The 15,988-nt window shown below is 36.5% G+C and overlaps 1 protein-coding gene across 1 annotated transcript; it reads right to left on the reverse strand.

Moving 5' to 3' along the window:
* Positions 1 to 116: 116 nt before the first annotated feature.
* On the reverse strand, positions 117 to 12,209 carry LOC131146655 (protein ENHANCER OF LHP1 1). Its single transcript, XM_058096388.1, has 12 exons — positions 11,834 to 12,209; positions 8,105 to 9,213; positions 7,636 to 7,812; positions 7,441 to 7,554; positions 2,477 to 2,581; positions 1,981 to 2,115; positions 1,826 to 1,881; positions 1,646 to 1,748; positions 1,441 to 1,557; positions 1,098 to 1,224; positions 847 to 977; positions 117 to 753 (listed from the first exon to the last, which is right to left on the reverse strand). The coding sequence occupies exons 1-12, from the start codon at positions 12,111 to 12,113 to the stop codon at positions 301 to 303; spliced, it is 2,907 nt and encodes a 968-aa protein (XP_057952371.1). The 5' UTR covers positions 12,114 to 12,209; the 3' UTR covers positions 117 to 300.
* Between the last annotated feature and the right edge of the window lie 3,779 nt (positions 12,210 to 15,988).

Consider the following 15,988-nt stretch of genomic DNA (forward strand, 5'->3'; position numbering starts at 1 on the left):
ACCAACAGACTTTATGTATCTTTACCAGGCACTTTAGTCGGTGTTTAAAGAGATCAATGAGAAAACTTTAAATTGACTAAATAGATAATTACATAAGTATGGCACTTCAGTCAGTGTTTAAAGAGATCAATGAGAAAATTTTATATTGACTAAATATATAATTACATGAGAATGACTTGTTACATAATTATCTGGCTCCTTGTGATCTACATTGCAATTTGCATCCACAGAACCAAATAAATAAATAAACGGCTTTGCTCGGCCTCTTAAGTCTACTCATATAAGGCCGACATAATTCCTTCATCTCTTACTTGTGTTGTCAATCTTTTTCATCTTCTTAATGGAATCAAACAAAGAAGACTTCTCCTGATTGTTTGATGACTTGGCAAATGGATTAGATGGGCGATGATTTTGTACATGACATACCTCACCTACTTTCACGTCTGTTACACTGTTTGCCTCACCAGAGCTCTTCACCACTCCCAAATTCTGTACCTCTCTGTTCACCACATTTTCAGTTTGCTTTTGTTCTGTTTTCTCCTTACCATCTTCAGCCACTTGTGATTTCCCTTTCTTAACAAACATAGGGGTGGACAATTTTGGTGAGAATAACGGAGTAAGAGGTTCAGATGTTTTACTGTATTCAGGCAACTGGGAGTTCTTGCTGTTGACATCAGATCTGATGGATGTACCGCAGTTTGAGATCGTGGGTTGAATGGCTTCAACTCCTATAGTCTCATTGAGCATTCTTTCCTGCAAGATTGCATATGTAAGATTAGTTGCTTTCTTTCAGATAAACCTACCAAGGAAGAACCACAAAATCTCATTCAGGTATTAAGGGCTTACCTCCAATATACTACTGAATCGCTCAGCCAAATTTGGAAGCTTCAGGGCAGTAGCAAGCTTTATTGCACCCTTGACTGATTTCTCCAATGATAAAAGTTTACCAAGTTCAGTGGCCCTCACAAGCTTATCACCTGGGATAGCCATCATAAGCAAGCATTGCACTCAGAATATTCATCCACTAAAATGGAAAATGATATAACATATTTAATTTGGATTCTTCCATAAGATACCACATATATTATATAACTCACCATTGCAGCAGGATGCAATAAGCCTCAATATGCATCTGTCTAGAGTGGCTTCTATATTGAAGGCCTCATCATCAAGTGAAGTAGTGTCCAGACCAGCAGCAGCCATTTCTTCACTTAGTTTCTGAATCTGCAAGGAATTAATATCTAAACTAATCAGATGCCAAATTCTTTCTGGAGGAGCATCCTATGCCAAATTGAAGGACAGGCTGTCCCAAAAATAAAAGTGTATTAAAACACAGCCTCCTTCCACAATACTTCTATCATAGCTATCACGCCTGATAAACTTTTGTGAGCAAGAGCACATCTAGAAATGGCATAAAGTTAATTTCAAAAAATGACAAACCTTTGAGAGATGCATGTTGTTCAGTATAAACTCATTTTCAAGACCTTCAGCCCCCAGGTCAGAGGATGCAAGAGGAAAAGAGAGATCTAGCAGGGAAAGGACTGGTTTGGGTGTCACCTGAAAGATAAATATATAGAAATTTTTCATGGGCTGAGTGATGAAACATATAACAGACAACAGTAGCAGTGACTGATGAGCCACCTACCCGTGGGTATATATCAGGAGACTTGCAAACAACACAAAACAACTTGCTTGTGTTTAATCCAACCACCCAATACTTCTCTTCCATCTTTTTCTCTTTATTAGCACTGGACAATATAAATGTTACTAACAGAGGACAGGGATGAAACATAATAACAAGGGCAGAAACAGAACAAACTTGAACCTGAAGAGTGGAAGCCAACTGCCACCAAATTGGTTTGTAAATACTCTGAGCACGCCCTGCATATTTTACTTAAAATATTAGATCCAAGCTCAGATGGGGAAAATAATTTACTCAAGGATGCAGGAAAGACACAACTTGAAAATGATTCAGCAGACCTTGGAATCATAAGAACTTAGTTGGCCTTCTTCACTGAACCCAAACCACATTAGACAAGAACCAGGGCTCAATGGAAGACGTCCTCTGTGGGACTGGGTCCCATTACAGAAGTTATACACTCTAAACTCTAGCATCTGCATATTTCATGGGAAAATCATTAAGCATACTTTATCACAAGAATGACAAGGGCAGAAATTAGCCCTGCTTAACCACTAAACCATGTACCCAACATAGCAAAGTAAAAATAAAAGATTATACATATTTTTTATTGAAAAAATTATCAACAGTTAAATTTTATATAGCTAATTTTTATCAAAGATATCATTGTTCCTTTCTATATAGACCTATCAATGTGCCAACAGTCAAGATGATATCTCTAGAATAAGGTCAAGCCTCACATCTACTTACATGGTTCAAAAAGCCAACAGTGACATAGGAAAGTATTTCTTGTAGTAACTCATCAGGGAACCACTGGACAAAAGTTGAAAATATTACCTGATCATTTGAAGGGAGACTTTGAGAAGCATGAGTAACAACAGCTAGTTCATCTTTGAAACCTGATGCAGTAACCACGGGCCCATCAAGGGAGATGACATATCTCTGCAAAGGAGTGCGGTTCAGCAAAACTCACATGCTCAGACACCAAGCCCATGATACCAGCAAGGAAGAAGATATAATTCCAACTAGCAGACTCGTATAGGTAACTAAATAAGAAGCATAGAAAGCAACATACACATAAAAACGCATAAAATGAATACCCATAAATTATGATATCATATTTTTTTTAACATACCCAGACTAGGACTGTTCAAAAATATTTGGAAACCAATCCAATCCGAAAATCCAATCCAAAACAAACTAAAATTTCAATTAACAAATTTGTTCAGTTCGGTTTCAACTTTTTTTTTTTTTTTAACAGTTTTGGGTTATTGGTTCAATTTCGATTTTTATGCTTATGAATCGATGGTCACCCCAACCAAACTGATATATGTATTTATTTACAATATGCATAAATTATATTATATATTATTATTAAAGTTACAAAATAGTATGCATAAATATGTTTGGGGTGATTGATTAATATAAATAAAGTATAAATGCAACACATTAAATCAAAAACGAAGTAAAATATCTCATTTTTCTTTTAAAAAAAAATTATAATGGTTTGAAAATCAGTTCAGATCCGACAATCAAACGTAACCGTCGGTTAACTGGACCATTGGTTAACCGAAGGGTTCAGATTGGTTTCGGTTCACAGAAACACCCAACTGAAACCTTCAGTTTGGTTTCTAGAGGTTCAGTTTCGGATAACCGATCCATGAACACCCCTAATGCAAACCCCACATTTGCAGCAGCTTTGTGCACCAGGCGGCTGTTTTTTTTAATTTTCCAACATAGCAAATGTTGACACAAAATCTAAACACGCTACTGCCAGAAAGGCTCCTCACACAAGAAGGAAAAAAGGCATCTTGGGAGGCCATGAGTCACCTCAGAGAAACCTCTCCGACTTCAAATCAGTAAATATGCGGAAGCAATCATAGAGGAGAGACCAAGAGAACAGCAGGTAAACAGGTCTGACCTGAGCATTCATGGGTCTAGAGTGTGTGTGTGTGTGTAGAGGAGGTCCAGGCATCCAACTAGAGATCCTCAGATTATGCCCTCTGAAGATGGCCATCTCCCACTCCGGATCTTAATTCCTCACTCTTAAAGACATGTTAAGTCTATGATCTGAATATATGTCCAACCTGTCTGTCAAGGCCTCATGTGGCTTAGCCTGAATTAAGCAAAGTGAAGAGACCTAGACCTCAAATAAGCCAAGTCAACTTGTCTGTCAGGCCTCATGTGGCTTAACCTGAATTAAGCAAAGTGAAGAGACTTAGCCTCAAATGAACCAAGTCAACTTGTCTGTCAAGGCCTCAAGTTGCACACTTGAGCTCATAAGTCAGACCAGATCTCTCAGACCTTTGCACTTGTGTTTGCAAATTGTAGATCGGGCTATATTGGTTATCTCTCTCCTGACCCTTCATGCAAAACTCACAAGGGTGTACCAGCTCAGACTGGTACTCAGAAATTCATTTTAGAGCTTTGGCATGCCCCCAAGTTCAGAGCAGGTTGGTTGCTTGAGCTTTATGAAATATGTTACAGCTCAGACCAGGCTCGCTCACACGTTTGGTTCTTGGATATTAGTCCACTCAGCACAAAAAGACTTTATCCCACACGACCTATGTGAATTTCAAGGCTAATCTAATAGTTATGTGACATCAAAGCATGTAGTTGACAAGACTTCAACTAAGAAAGAAATGAATGCTTGCACAAGTCTTAATCATTGAAAAAATGACAAAGCTCTATTTTTTTATAGTAAAAGAATAATTTCGTAATAAATTAATAATATACAGCCAGGAGAATAAAACATCTTTTTACTCTATTATTCTAATTTCAAACACATTATCGGCTAACCCCTTGCCATCATTCCTTCTTCTCCTGTTAGTGGGTTTTAGACAATCAAGAAGCTCTATAGTCAATAGCTCAGCCTTCGTGCATGTAAGATTCATAAGGCCAAACTAGGCAAACACTTTGCTTTTGTGCACACCTGGTCAAGGTCGGATAACCTCAATATCCCAACCTCAGTAAAGCTCAGTTTCTTCACTTTTTACCCATTCGAGGTTGAATCAGATCGCTGTTCTGCAAAGGATATATATGAAAGATTCAGGAGTTTGAAATTCAAAAGATATCGAAAGGCTTTGTTTTGTGGTTCAAGTTACTTTTCAAATTCTGTACATGGGCTACGTCCACAAGTAGGGAAAATTCTATTCATGACAATAAAACTCTCACAAGAAATTTTCACAAGAAAACTCTATTTGTTGGAATTAGTTGACTTAGGCTTCCAAGTCCTTCTGAGAGAACATCTTTCCGCATCCTGGTGAGCTTGGCTTACATGAAGACTTCTTTAAATTTGTGGTCCTCACCTTCCATTGGACATGTTCTATATTGAGGTCTTTAGCTTCTACAAGATAGCTCTAGACCAACCAGTCCCCATCTTCTTGTAATATCTAGTAGATTTTACCAAACAGTTCCGCCTGCAAGTTTGGTCATCAAATATATTTAGAATCTGTTTCCAGTTGACAGAGCAACTGACTGAGGACAGTTGGTCATACTTCACATAGGGCCCCAACTATAAGTTCATTAACAGTGATCTTTCTTCTAATTAAGATTGGAAGTACTTTTTCACACCAGGTGCAGTCAGTTGGACTGCTGACGATAAGTGTAGGGACCCACTACACCTAATTCCTGCCTTTTTTTGCTTACTTAATAATGTGTTTTCAATACTTGAATTTTGATGTAGCTTCCCCAAGGAATACCTGCATGGCTGCACCGGGCTCAATCTTGCTGAGGTACTGATCCATAACCAGAAGAATCTTTGCAAAATTTGGTCAACTTAAGTTTCAATAGTTGACTTTAGAGAGAGGCTCGTTGTTTCTAGGCTTAGTCCAGTCAAGACTCCCAGGCATATACTTCAACTAAACCTCTTCTATTTGACATACATGCAACTCTCACTAGAGTCACTTTCTTGTTGTTTACAAAACGAGCAGCCTAGTTGACCTCTCTGCGCTGCAGAGAATCATGACGAACAAGAGTGGCAGAAAGAATAAAACCTCAGATTGAAGCTGAGAAGATCAGAGCTGACTTTTGTACTCCTCTTAACTCTTAGAACGACTGAGCCAGGTGCAGCTCTACTTGCACTAAAGGGAGCTACTCAAGTGTAGCATTTCATGTGTTCAGGTGTGGTTCCTACCAATTCTTCAGCCCTTCACAAGGCTGCCATCTCCTAAAAGGTGGCTAAAAGCTTCCTCTTTCCACAAAATAAACTTGAGATTGATGGGATTTCCCTGAGGCTCTGAACAGTGCATCTTGGCACTATGCTAACAAGGTGAATATTCCCTTTTTATTCAGCTAGAATTCCCCTTTCATTCTCTGTTTGATTCATATTATCATATCATGCCTATGACCACCAACACGCTACAAATATGTGCACTATTTTAAACAAATTATTGGTGTGATTCAATGAGAGAAGTGCTAAGTTGAATGAGGCTTATTGCCAAAACAATGAGGCCATGGTTAGATTATTAGAAGCTCAGACCATCAAGATGGACACAAAGATTGACTTATTAGAAGGATGCTAGGAGGCAGCTTTAGTTGAGAAAGAAAAAGTCAATCGTCGTGCAGTTGATAAGTTCAAAGCCCCCTGATCATTTAAAGAGGGGGCTGAACAATATGCTTCAAAGGCATACCAAGTGGCTTTTAGAACCTACAGGAAGCAAGTGCAGCAGAAGTTTAGCAAACTAGACCTCAGTGGAATCAACTTTGCAAGTTACAGTGCACATAGACCAAAGGATGATGATGACGAGGAAAATGATGAACTACAGCAGAAATAGACCTAATCAGCGCCCCCCCCCCCCCCCACCCCCAACATTTCCTAGTTTTCTCTATTTGAACCTTTTTTAAAACTTTTGTGCTCTTGATGAACTAAAAAATGCTTCTATAATTCCCTTGCTAATGAATGTTACTTTGAATTTATGGACAATCTTCTATATGAATTCAAATGCAACCGTGTATAAGGTCATTGTGGCCTTTGCCTCTCCTGAGTTCAGTGTTGCTAGAATGTTCATGGCTAGCATTCTTTAAGGCCAAGGATGACTTTATATAGAACAGCTATCCACATCCAGATGATGACTTGGAGGTATAGCAACCTTTCAATCAATTTTATTTGGGAAAAAAGGCAATCACATTTGAAACATAAATAAGCACTATCTTTCATTAAGCACATTACTAAATAACTTGGTGTTCCACTGATATGTTCCTAATTTAAACAAGCACATCAAACACAAGCAGATAACAAACACTAAATATAACTAACCACAATAGAAATTTATCCTTTCCCTTATCACCGTCTTTGTTTCAATTTATTCTTTCAAGTTAGAGATAAAAAGTCTTCTTTGCTCTCCCATCCTTCCTATTCAGTGATTTCTCAAATGTTCCTCCAAGACTACAACTGAAATTGACTTAACATCAGTGCATATGTGCAATGGCTTGATCATGGACTTTTCATGTTGGAGGTATCATAGTAAAACCATGGGAATGGGTAGTGAGAATCAGCAAAGGGGACGCACTACCCCATTGTGTAGCCCAGGTCCAATGACATTCCCAATTGACCACACCCGCCCCCCCAACACCCCAGGTCCGATTGGCCTCACTTGTTTCTATATAGTTCTGGCCCTTTTCTAGAAATGTTACACTCACAGCAGTCTCCATAATACTGTTTAGCAAACCCATACAAAGATTTTGTGGAAAACAATAGGACAATAGCAGGTTCATAATGAAGGCAGAAATTTTGCTTGCCCAACCAAGACTTTCTTAAATATTATCAAAAATAATGTTGACAATGTACAAATTTGACAAACCTGCAAGCCACCCTCGGTGAAGACACGAAGAAAATTAAGACTTGTAATAGCAGACACCCAACCAGAACAAAGTGCCACAACCTTCACTTCTTCTTCTTCAAACCGCATAGACCACTAAGTTCACATGAAAGATTATGAGTTCACACATGATTGCCAACAGTCACAAATGGTTTCAAAAAAGATAGACAAGCTAACCTCACTGTTGTTTGCCCAACTACTGAATGGACGATACATGAGGGTACTCATGTTTTTCTCACCCTTGCACGGGTTTGCAAAGACACTTCCATTCTCGTTTAATGAAGCCATTGTGAAACCAAAATAATCAGTCATTGATGGAACTCGTGGGCCTCTACCAGTATCATGGAAATCTATCTGTACCCAATTCACAACAAATCATGAGCACATCATACAGAAAAAGTCAATTGTTCTTTCCCCGTTTGCTGCCAAAATTGCTTCGTATCAATATTAGCAATTTACTGGCATGCTATTACACCAATAAAGTAAGAATAAAAAAAATTAAAACTAAAACAGCCAGAAATTCCCTTTTGTGTTTATGTAAGCCATTTTAGATGACCTTGTTTACTAATAAAGAAAAGTCATATTTAATTCCTGTAGCATGGGGCCACATAGTCACTTGCTTAATGGAAGCACCATGTAAAATTACCTCTATATGAGAGTATCCATCATGTTCAATTGTTGTAATACTTCCAAGCATATTGTAGCACAAAAAGCGCCGTGTTCCAGTTTGTATAGGAGTCGCACCAGGCTGAAAAGCCTCCTGCATGTAAGGCCTAGCCGTTACACTTACACTTCTTTGTTTGTCATTCCCATTATCCAAGCTTTCCTTGTGACCATGAGAAGCTCGTTTACGAGATTCAGCCTTTGGAAGCAACCTCAAATCATCACTAATCTCTTCATCCAAATCTTCATCTTTTGCAGGCCGTTTCTTCAGTCTTTTCCTACTTGGTGGTTCAGATTCACCATAGCTATCTTCACCAACATCACTTAAACTTCCAGATGTGCTAGGCTCTTGTTTCTCCTCGTCAAACAACAGGAGACCATTACTGTTTCTTGATTGCAAACTCGGTACGTCTTCTGTAGGGGATTTCATTGAAGAAGGAACAGCTGATTCCCACACACCATATTTTCCCATCACATCAATGACAGCTAATGCATTCCCAATTGGCTTCCATGCCATACAACATATTCTATCATCAAATTTCTGCCTATCAATATCCTGCCTCTGATCTACATCCCAGATTAAAACTTGTCTATCCAAACTAGAAGTGGCCATGTATTTCCCATTAGGTGACCAAGACATGAAACATATAGGTTGTACATGATCACCTTTTAGTGAAAACAGTTTTTCAGCTGTGTCTCTATCATACATAACTACATCATTTCTCAGACCAGGGACGGCTAAAGTCTCTGCATCAGGACTCCAGCTAAGCACATTCATGACAGAAACATCTGAACCAGTGTCAGGAGCTATGCCTTTAAGGATATGTAATGTTGTTCCAGAATGAAGCTCCCAAAATATGACAGTCCCAATTGAATCAGTGGATGCCAAGTATTCGCCATTAGGATCAAATGCCAAGCCAGTAACAGGCCCTTTATGTCCTTTAAGAACCCTTGCAATTGAACCATCAACTGTATTGATAAGTTTAATGCCATCATCATCACCAGCAGCAGCCAGCATGCTACCAGATTTATTAAAAGCAAGGGCACGAATTGGTAATGTAAATCTGGTTATGTTGGTCTGAAACTCTCCACCTGACACAGATTTATAAATTTGAAACAAAAAAATAAGAACAAAACAGGCATTAGTAGATCTTCTACAAGGGAATAAAGTAGGATAACGTATTAAGGTTTGTGATGGGAAATTTTGAAAAATAAAAACAATAACATGCATTTTTTTACTAAACCGTAGTTAAAGTAAATTTAGGATTTTCAAAATAGTCAAATTAGAAACCTGTGCAATATTTTCACAGTTGAAGATGTCAATCTTCTGAAATCCATTCAGCGTTGCAAAAATTGGTTTAAAAAAATAAGAAATAAAAAATCAAGGCTAATTAATTGAACAAGAACTTGATGCATTACAAATATAATGGGGCATATGGGAAAACATATGTTTCAAATATCCAACAAAATGTACTACCTTTTTTTTTTCTAAAAATTGAACATCAATAGGTGCAGAAAGGCATAATAAAACAGTGTTAAAACTACAGAATTTCTGATTTAAAAGCGTTTACTGATCATGATGAAGTTTTTAGATGCGAGAACATCAAATTGCTCATGAAGACTCTTGGAAGTTTCCATACATATGCCTTAAAATATTATCAATACGATCAAACTGTATACAATTAACCTCCTTAACATCCTTGCATCAAAGTCTCAACTAATATTCATAAATTTTTCAATAAACCTTTTAGGTCTTGCCAATCACCAACCAATTGTATTAAAAAAAGAGGGGGGGTGGGGGGGCACAAATCGCACCATCCCACATTTTTATCCATATCATTGGAAGATGTATCATGTATGTCACAAAACCATAGTCAAATTTCTTTAGATATTGAACTCAAAGAGGATAATGGATCCAAGCCTTAATTTTCCTTTGCATTTGATTACAAATTGTTGCCCAAGATGTGGTAAGAACCTTATCTCCCTCTTAGATAAAGCAATAATAATCATCTACAAGCAGCTAGATTAGATTTAATAGTTATTTTTTCTTTTAACATTAATACTGCTTTAAGCACACATGCAAAGTCTAGAGGGTGAGATTGCAATTCATATTGTTAGATTTAGAAGTCATTGTATTAAATGTATTATATTACTCTGAACATTCCAATCCACTCTTATTGTCTTCATAAAACCGGCAGTAACAATATTTCCCCAGCAAGACCCGGTAATACTTCAGTTTTTATAAGAACTAAAACCCTAGAGTTTTGATCCAAATGTGAGCGTGATTTGATACAACTGAATCTACAGAAAATGGTTCTGGCTCCATTCCATGATACTAAAGGCATCCATAGTCAAAATAAACTATCAGAAGTTATTGTATTAACTGTACCATATTATTCTAAACATTCCAACTCACTCTTGTTGTCTTCATTTCCAACCAGTAGTTACAATTTTCCTTGTGAGACCCGACAATATTTCAGTTTTCATAAGAAACTAGCACCCTATTGTTCTTGTCCAAATGCGAGCGTGATTTGATACAATGACATTTACAGATAATGTTACTGGCTCGACTCCATGATACTAAATGTATCCATAGTCATTATAAACTACCAGAACTCACGTGCTCTCTTAAAGTTCAAAAATGAAATTCCAACATTTGTGGATTGTGATCTCATTTTATTTTCTTCTCCAATCTTTTCCCAGCTGCTGTACGGAAGCCTGCTGTTTAAATAATTTTATAGTATTCAATGGATTGATCAATTAAAACATGGTATCACTGGAAAATAGCAAGTTCCAAATACATGATATACATCTAATTTTTGAAATGGACAAAGTATAACATTGAACTAGATAATTTAGAATTTGATGCAGTGGATCCATGATGGAAAACTCCATGGTAATAATTACCAAATCTGTCTCAGAACTAACACAATTATCAGAACCCAAGCACATTCCATTCTCTCATTCAGTTCCATTGGTCACCAATAAATTGAAGGAAAAGTATTAAGCAATCTCAGATTGTTCATTTGAGGTCAATAAAACAACGGTCCACTTAAGCATGCCTAATAGAACCATTTGCCTTTGGTGAAGTGAGCTTTTCATTTTAGAGCGCCCAAATCAACACTAACCATAACTCAAAATTTAAATCTCTTTCTTTTTTCCACATTTGCCTGCAACTCAAAAGAGAAAAAAAAAAATAGCAGCAAAATTTATGGCTACAACAAAACTTAATGAGAAATGTGCACAATGGACTGGACGCACTAAATTAAGATCCGATTAAAAGAAAGAGCTAAGTCCAATCAAGACCATGATTCGCTAACAGCCAAATCAGACTTTTTTAACACTGATAAAAAGCGAAATTCCTTTTCTGTTCTTTTCACCTAGCTTTTCTGAGTAAATAGCAGCTTAACCTCCGAATCACCAAGATATTCCCGTCAAGACTCCATTTAAACTGAATTCTCCTAGATAACTTAATTGGAAACCTAAATTTTCAAATTTTGTCGGCAGCTATTTTTTCCCTGTCCAGCGTTTTCTCGGCGACAAAACATTAATCTAGTAACAAACCATTAGAAATGAATCATAACAAACACAAACCCCATCAAAAACAACAAACACAATCCAAACCCGTATTTTTCCCAGATTCCCAAAATCCAATATCAAAAATTCAAGCTCCAAGCATACCAAATCGACAAGAAAGACAACAAATCAATACCCGGAAACTTGTAGAGCTTGACAGAGTGATCAATAGATCCGGAAGCGAGGCAGGTGGAGTTGGGGCTGAGAGCCAAGCCAGTGACCCCGTCGCGGTGGTGGCGTAGAGTCTTGGGAGTGTTGGAGGGGAGAAGAGGATCGTGGATGAGAATTGAGGGGTCGGAAGATGAAGCTGTGACGAGATGTCGAGCTTCAGCGTCCCAGAGTAGGGAGCAGAATGAGCCGACCCCATTTTGGGCATTCTTGTGTGCTTCTCTGAGCTTTAGAGATCGAATTTTCATGGCGTAATAGGGCGAGAATGCGAAGCGATTTGATCTGTGCGAGCGCTGGGTTAGGGTTCTGAATTTGGGTTTATCTTAGATCTGTGAAATGTTTAGGGTTTTGGCGGGAAATGACAGAGGTTTTGGTTTTGAGTTCGCGCGATGGGACAGTTTTGGTTAGAAGGAAAATTACCGAAGAAGCCTCAACTCAAAAAGCCAAAAATATTTTATTGGCTCTTTTTTGAATATATATATAAATATTTATATATATATATAATTTATATAAATATGCATATATAATTTATTTTATAAAAATATTTTTATTTAATTTATATTATAAATTCTCGAGAATATATCTCAACTGTCATTGCTCGGTTTAACATGCGAAAATGCAAAATCATTTCAAGAAAAAAATTATTATAACCTTAATTAATATATGAGAAATATGTTAAGAATAATTATATTTTCACTACAAGGATCTATGAGAATATATACCTAATTAAATTAATAATTTAGAACTTAGGTCTTACAACAATTATAAATTTAAAAGATACAATACTTTTAATAATTCAATTTACCAAAATAATTGGGACATTTGATTTTCAAATTTTAAAATTCATAATATATTATTAATGCAAGAATAATATCAATAATTGTTTTTTTGAGTTAATAATATTAATAATTTTGAAAATACTAAATGTTTGAGAATGAGATACCATGTTTTGTGCAAATTCCTTCGTTCTTAGGAATGTAAAATTTTTTGGTTATCATGTTTGAAGCATTATACTTTTGAAAATACGGAAAGATGTTGCAAAACAAAACGCCCCTTTAGGTGAATTTCGAAGAATTTTAACAATTTAATATCCGTAATATTGTATCATTTTCTTGTATTTATTTTAATGCCAAAAAATAAATTCATGATAATATTAGGTTCGTTAACCTTATGTTTGGATGGATTTGGAGTTGTATTGAATTTAGATAAAATGTTATATAAAATTATATTAAAATTTATCAAGTTCATAGAAATTTAATGTCTGAAATTCATGCTCCCAAACGTAGCATAAGATATTTTAATGTCATGAGATAAACATTCCATTCTCGAAATAAAATCTTAGAGCTAGTATCTCATTTCAAAGAAATCTCAAGCTTCTCAAACCGAACTTTGTTTTAAATTAAATTACTTAGCAAAAAACATTCTTATGAAGCTAAATTAAATGTGGTGTGAAGTTGCATTCTGTGCACGAAATAGTATTGCTTTTGAGTAGGAAACATTTAAAAAAAATCCCATTGAAATGGTTCAAAAATAAGCTCTTTTTTTTAATGAAATGATAAATTAATAGTTATGAATTGGGGAGTTAAAATTAATGAAGAGCTCTTCGGTCCTTGGAAATTAGCGAGCACATTTGGATCTCGAATATTATTATTAAGAAAAATATATTATTTTTATAATTATGCATTCAATGTATAATTACTTCGTCACAAACAAAATTTCTTGAACCCTTTTTTTTAAATGATAGACTTGTTACAAAAAATACGATACAATATGTAATATCAATTTAGCAATTAAATATATGTAAGCAATTTTATTAAGATTCATTGATATTTTTAGATTTTATTAGGATGACGAAATAATTGCATGAAATTATTAAGTACAAGTCTTTAATTATATTAATTAAATAAAAGTATAAGAAATAAAATAAATTTCTTAGTACATGGACATAATTTTACTCTCTTTTTTTATAAGACAATTTAGAGATAGTGAAAGTTCGAATAGCATCACTTTCCTTTTCATATATGCCCATTTTCTCCAAGTAAATATATAAATAAACATTCAATTATTAGGCTAATTAGAGTATAACCATGCATGTGTATTACTTTTTTAATCTTAAGATAATATATATATTTATGTAGTCATATGCATTATACTATATACTGTAAATAAATAAATAAATATATATATATAGGTTTGTTTCAAGCAACAGTAGGGAAAATTAAAAACTTAAACTAAAGCAACAATCAAATTATAAAAAATATTAACCAAAATTGAACCAAACATATTAGTAAATGAGATAAATTAAAGAACCAAAATTTTGATTCGATTCAATTTTCAATGTTCTTTTGTAGAGACATGAAAATTTTAAATAATGAGAAAATAAAGAAGAAAAAAAAAAGAAATTTGGTTTGGTGTCGACCAAACCGTCGACGATTTGGTCGGAGGCTAGAAAACTATCGATGGTTTTAAGTTACAACAACCGGGTAAGGGTAAAACAGTAAAAATGGGTTTGGTTAAAGACCAAACCGTCAACGGTTTGTTGCGTGATAAAGGACTATATAAGGCATCTAAGTCATTTTGTTTGGGATAAAAATCAACATCTCTCTCTCTCTCTCTCTCTCTCTCTCCCTCTAGGGTTGCGGCCCTTAGCCTCTCTCTCTTCGATTTATCTCTCGAATCAGTTGGAAAATATCATTTCGGGATCCCAACGACGTTTCTCTACTATTTAATCGGAGCAGTTTTGTGTTTTGGGGTTTCTAGGCACCACTTCAAAGTTGAGATAAGGATGATGAATGTGTTAACTGTTTAGATTTTAACTAGTTAATGGAGTGTGTGGGTCTATAAATATTAAGATAATTGTAATTCAGGGGTTGAGTTGTGTTATAGCTGAAGCCAGGGGACATAGCTGGAGCTTGAGCTGGAAACACGTTTTTTGCAAGCTGTGCAAGCTGCCATTTATCTCCATTTATCTTTATGATTGTAACCTCCCAAATTTGTAATTTATTGTCTTAAATTGTAATTGATTCCAAAGCCCTATAAATAGAGGAGCTGTGGAATTGAGAGATGTACAAGAGAAGCTTAGAGAGCAAAGGGAATAAAGAGAGGAGGAAGAGAGTGAGAGAGTTATATTTTTTCCAGCGAATAGTGAATTTGTGGTGTGCTTCGTGGACGTAGGTTGATTTTGACCGAACCACGTTAAATTTCTAGTGTCATATTTTTCTGGTTGCTCACAGGGTCCTAACAAGTGATATTAGAGTTCGATTGGAGCAGAAAAGCCAGATTGGGAGTAATCCCGAAATCAGAGCTCTGTCCAGTGGCTCGAAACTGAGTTTTGAGGCCACCATCACATTCACCTCGCTGATATGAACCGAGAAGTGCAAACTGAAGCTCGAAAAGGAGCTCAAATGAAGCTACATGTGCCCCTTCGCGCCTTGCGACAGCAGGACGCCTCGCCACATGCCCACCTATTGCTCACGCGCCCCATGCGTTGCCATGCGTCTTCCTCGCCTGGTCCACCTCAGCTCGACCTAGAAACCCGACTCCGACCCAAAGATCTGAACCAGCGACTCACTCAAACTAGATCAACCCAAGACCCGATCCCCAACCCAGATCCGATCCGCTGCCTCAGAACTCGGCCACATTAGCCGCCACGTAAGCCCGTCACGTCAGCAAGTGGACCCCGCACTACCACGTCAATCGGTGGGCTTTACGGTGACACGTCAATAGGTGGACCCCACTGCCACGTCAGCGTAATTGACCAATTTGACTAGGTTTGACATAAGCTTTGACCGAACTTTTCGGAGTCGTTTTAGGTTCGTTTTTCAAACGAATTGAACAATTTCCAAGGTTTTCAATCGTTCCGGATCCAACCGTGCTATCCATTTAAGCTAATTCCATCTCTAGGTTAGCAAATCAAGATGTTGAACGAAAAGAGCTTAAAAATCGAAATGTTCAATGGCAACAATTTCGGTTTCTAGAAGATTCAGATAGAAGATTATTTGTTTGGAAAGGAATTGTATTTACCATTGAAGGGTAAGTCAGCATCTATGAACAAGGACGAGTGGGAGTTGCTTGATCGAAAAGCTCTCAGAGACATCAGAATGATGTTGTCAAAGTCTGTGAC

This window comes from Malania oleifera, chromosome 13 (genome assembly GCF_029873635.1).
Source record: "Malania oleifera isolate guangnan ecotype guangnan chromosome 13, ASM2987363v1, whole genome shotgun sequence".
In the NCBI taxonomy this organism is placed as follows: Eukaryota; Viridiplantae; Streptophyta; class Magnoliopsida; order Santalales; family Ximeniaceae; genus Malania; species Malania oleifera.

What these genes read in the sequence shown, in the direction of transcription:
- LOC131146655 (XM_058096388.1), bottom strand. Translation starts at nt 12,113, where the DNA reads ATGAAAATTCGATCTCTAAAGCTCAGAGAAGCACACAAGAATGCCCAA. An exon ending in ATGGATACTCTCATATAGAG is followed by an intron (nt 7,813 to 8,104) that starts GTAATTTTACAT and finishes AATTGGGTACAG; the next exon opens with ATAGATTTCCATGATACTGG. An exon ending in TATTGCATCCTGCTGCAATG is followed by an intron (nt 978 to 1,097) that starts GTGAGTTATATA and finishes TGGCTATCCCAG; the next exon opens with GTGATAAGCTTGTGAGGGCC.